The sequence below is a fragment of the Propithecus coquereli genome, unplaced genomic scaffold, assembly GCF_000956105.1.
Source record: "Propithecus coquereli isolate 6110/MARCELLA unplaced genomic scaffold, Pcoq_1.0 Scaffold87, whole genome shotgun sequence".
NCBI lineage: Eukaryota > Metazoa > Chordata > Mammalia > Primates > Indriidae > Propithecus > Propithecus coquereli.
Window position 1 is genome coordinate 4,484,172 of NW_012154951.1, and position 4,414 is coordinate 4,488,585.

Consider the following 4,414-nt stretch of genomic DNA (forward strand, 5'->3'; position numbering starts at 1 on the left):
TTTTTTTTGCTTTCTTGCCTTGATGTTGATGGCTGTTGAATGATCAGGGTGGTAGTTGCTAAAGGTTGGGGTGGCTGTGGCAGTTGACAGCAATGAAATTTGCCACATTGATCCCTTCTTCCTTTCTTGAAAGATTTCTCTGTATCACATGATGCCGTTTGACAGCATTTTACCCACTTGTAGAACTTCTGTCAAAATTTGAGTCAATCCTCTCCATCCCTGCTGCTGCTTTATCAATTAGGATAATGTAATATTCTAAATCCTTTGTTGTCATTTCAGCAGTGTTCACAGCATCTTCACTGGGAGTAGATTCCATCTCAAACCACTTTTGTTGCTCAGCCCTAAGAAAAAACTCCTGATCCATTCAAGTTTTATCACGTGATTATGACAATGCAGTCACATCTTCAGGCTGTACTTCTAATTCTCTTGCTATTTTCACCACATCTGCAATTAATTCCTCTACTGAAGTCTTGAACCTCTCAGAGTCATCCATGAGGGTTGGAATCAACTTCTTCCAAACTCCTATTAACGTTGATATTTTGGCCTCCTCCTGTGAATCCCAAATGTTCTTAATGGCATCTGGGATGATGAATCCTTTCCAGAAGGTTTTCAGTTTACTTTGCCCATTTCCATCAGAGGAATCACTATGCAGCTCTATTCTTATGAAATGTATGTTTAAAATAACAAGACTTGACAGTCAGAATTACTCCTTGATCCATGGGCTGCAGAATGGATGTCGTGTTAGCAGGCCTGAATATCCTTGTCCATCTTCATCAGAACTTTTGGGTGACTGGGTGCATTGTCAATGAGCAGTAGTCTTTTGAAAGGAATCTTTTTTCTGAGCAGTGTGTCTCAACCGTGGCTTAAAATATTCAGTGAACCATGTTTTGTTCCGTTTATGGAACACAGAGTAGATCTAGCATAATTCTTAAGGACCCTAGGATTTTTGGAATGGTACATGAACATTGGCTTCAACTTAAAATCACCAGCTGCATTATCCCCTCTCAAGTGAACCAGCCTGTCCTCTGAAGCTTTGAAGCCAGGCACTGACTTCTCCTCTCTAGCCAGGAAAGTCCTAGATGTCATCTTCTTTTAATATATGGCTGTTTTGTCTACATTGAAAATCATTTGTTCAATGTAGTTGCTTTCATCAATGATCTTAGCCAATCTTTGAGATAACTTGCTGTAGCTTCTGCATTAGCACTTGCTGCTTCACCTTGCACTTTTAATTTATTGATTGACTGACTGACTGACTGATTGATGATTGACAGAGTCTTGCTCTTTTGCCCTGGGTAGAGTGCAGTGATGTCATTGTAGCTCACTGCAACCTCAAACTCCTGGGCTCAAGCAATCCTCTTGCCTCAGCCTCCCGAGTATCTGGGATTACAGGTGTGCGCCACCATGCCCAGCTAATTTTTCTATTTCTTTAGTAGAGATGGGGGTCTCACTCTTGCTCAGGCTGGTCTCGAACTCCTGAGCTCAAGCAATCCCACTGCCTCAGCCTGCCAGAGTGCTAGGTTCATAGGCGTGAGCCACTGCTCCTGGCCCACCTTGCGCTTTTATGTTACAGAGACAGCTTCTTTCCTTAAACCTCATGAACCAACCTCTCCTAGCTTCCAGCTTTTCTTCTGCAGCTTCCTCATCTCTCTCAGCCTTGATAGAGTTGAAGAGATTTGGGACCTTGCTCTGGATTAGGTTTTGGTTTAAGGACAAGTGACTGGTTTTGTCTATCCAGACCACTAAAACTTTCTCTGTATTAGCAATAAGGCTGTTTCACATTATTACTATTTTTGTGTTCACTGGAGGAGCACTTTGAATTTTCTTAAGAACTTTTTCTCTGCATTCACAACTTAGCTAACTGTTTGGTGCAAAAAACCTACCCTTTAGCCTGTCTCAGCTTTTGACATTCCTATCTCACTAAGCTTAATCATTTCTAGCTTTTGATTTAAAGCAAATAGACTATTCTTTTCACTTGAGCACTTAGAGGCCATAGAGGGTTATTAATTGGCCTAATTTTAATATTTTTGTGTCTTGAGGAATAGAGGGGCTCAAGGAGAAGGAGGGAGACGGGAACGGGCAGTCAGTGGGTTGGTCAGAACACACAAGTTTAAGTTCACTCTCTTCTATGAGCATAGTTTGTAGTGCCTCAGAACAATTACCATAGAAACATCAAAGATTACTGATCACAGATCACCGTAACAGATATCATAATAATGAAAAAATTTGAAGTATTGCAAGAATCACCAAAATGTGATGCAGAGATAGGAAGTGAGCACATGCTGTTGGAACAAATGGCACCAGTAGATTTGCTTGATGCCAAGTTGTCACCAACCTTGGGGAATTCACACTTTCAGGGAAGCACAATAAAATGAGGTATGGCTTTATTTTCTTACTGGAGCAATAATTCCTGAATGGCCAAGACTTCTCTCTTTGTAGTCATTTTTTTCTCTTTTTTTAACTGCTCCTGAAGTACTTAGAGCCAATTTTTTTTTTTTTTTTTTTTTTTGAGACAGAGTCTTGCTCCATTGACTGGGCTAGAGTGCTGTGGCGTCAGTCTAGTTCACAGCAACCTCAAACTCCTGGGCTCAAGCAATCCTTCCTTCTGCCTCAGCCTCCCAAGTAGTTGGGACTACAGGCATGTGCCACCATGCCCGGCTAATTTTTTCTACTTTTAGTTGTCTGGTTTATTTCTTTCTATTTTTAGTATAGACGGGATCTCGCTCTTACTGAGGTTGGTCTCAAACTCCTGACCTCAAGCGATCCTCCTGCCTTGGCCTCCCAGAGTTCTAGGGTTACAGGTGTGAGCTGCTGCACCCGGCCCATTTTTCATACTCTAAGAATATTTCCTAAGACACAAAAAACAAGCTCCAGATGAAATAAATGGTGAAACAGAAAAGAACCTCAATTTGCTAATCAGTAACTTAATATTACTTGAAACTTTAAAATTAAACTTTAAAATTGAAACTTTAAATTCTAAAAGTGCTAAATTGAACATTCTGTTCTGATGCTGCACAGGTTCTTTCTTCGTCCATGGTCCTGATAGTTTTCTTATTTCATGAAAACAATTTTGCCTTATTTTATAAAGACAAGTGATACACTAGGCTTGCAGTAAAGGTAGCCTAAGAAATTAGTGGGTTTGGCTAATATTGGGGGAAAAAATTGTTTTCCTTTTTTGGGGAAATAAGATAATTTTCTTTCCATTAGCTTTTCCTTTCTAATTAAATTTCACTAAGTTACTATCAAATAAATTTGAAAATCATGAATATTAGTTGGCAACTTTCCTAAGGGAGGCCTGAAAGAATTGGATGAGAGGGATTTAGCCTGGGGTTTGGAATTCTCTATAGGTAAACCAGAGCGATTAATCCATTATCCGATAGTGAAGGATTGCAAATGGTTACATGAATTTATAGAAGGTTAGAGGAGCAGAGTGTACCATGTAATTCCTGTCCCAGCCCAGTTACCTGCTAAATGTATTCCCAGCACACTTTCTATTAACAGTTTAGAAATGCGGAGATTCCAGGGTAAATCAGCTATTTTGTTGTAAAGTGGGAAAAAAATTCTTGCCAAGTCACCACTTTTTTATGTATTTATTTCCAACCTTATTTGGAGGTAGAATTGAGAAAGAAAAGGGGATAAATAAAACTATTTCAAAGTATATGAGGTAGTCTCATATATCTGTTGGGATATCAAATCCCAAAGTTTACTATAAGCCACAGAACCAATAATTAAATGATATAGTAATTGTACTGTTCTTTAAAATTACTCTTAGTGCTCATATGCTTAGTGTGGGTTCTTAAATGAGAGTTAAGAAATCATAAATTTTCAGTCAGTATCTGAATACCGCATACATATGAATACATTTCATATGCTGAGGCAATTGTTTATTAATTAATATTCATTCCTCTAAATGTAAAATAGGCTGAATTTTTCTTGCAGAAATAACAAAGAACTTCCTACTTTTCAATTTCTCATTTGTGATTGTTACAGTGAGTGTTCTATAATGGTAAAAGATTTGTGGCATCTGTTTACTTGGTAATGTAAAACTAAGTATCTTTTTTTAAAAAACTTAACATTTTTTAATGGAGAAGTGAAATCTTTCGTGTTTTATGATACTTTTTTCCTTTTTAGTGTTCTCACATCCTTTTATAATGCTGAAGATGAATCAAATCTTCTCTTACCTAAACTACCTACATTGCCAAAAAAGTACGTATCACAGTTTTATTTCTTTGGAGTTAATCTTACAGATTTCTCTTTCCTCTAGACTTTTAACACTGTCACAATTTTCTCATACATTTTTTAAAATGTATTTTTTGTTAAAAGTATTTTTTACCCTAATCTCTGTTTTCCTCTAGTTACAGCAACACCTCAAAAATATTTAGGTAAGATATGCCTTTTTTGTTTTCAAGCAAAATAA

The 4,414-nt window shown here is 37.7% G+C and overlaps 1 protein-coding gene across 1 annotated transcript in view; it reads left to right on the forward strand.

Moving 5' to 3' along the window:
* ANAPC4 (anaphase promoting complex subunit 4) overlaps positions 1-4,414 on the forward strand; it is a 53,103-nt gene that overhangs the window by 6,661 nt on the left and 42,028 nt on the right. Inside the window, exons 3-4 of the mRNA XM_012664189.1 lie at positions 4,129-4,203; positions 4,353-4,379. Of these exons, the coding sequence (XP_012519643.1) occupies positions 4,129-4,203; positions 4,353-4,379 (102 nt within the window). The remainder of the gene's footprint in view (positions 1-4,128; positions 4,204-4,352; positions 4,380-4,414) is intronic.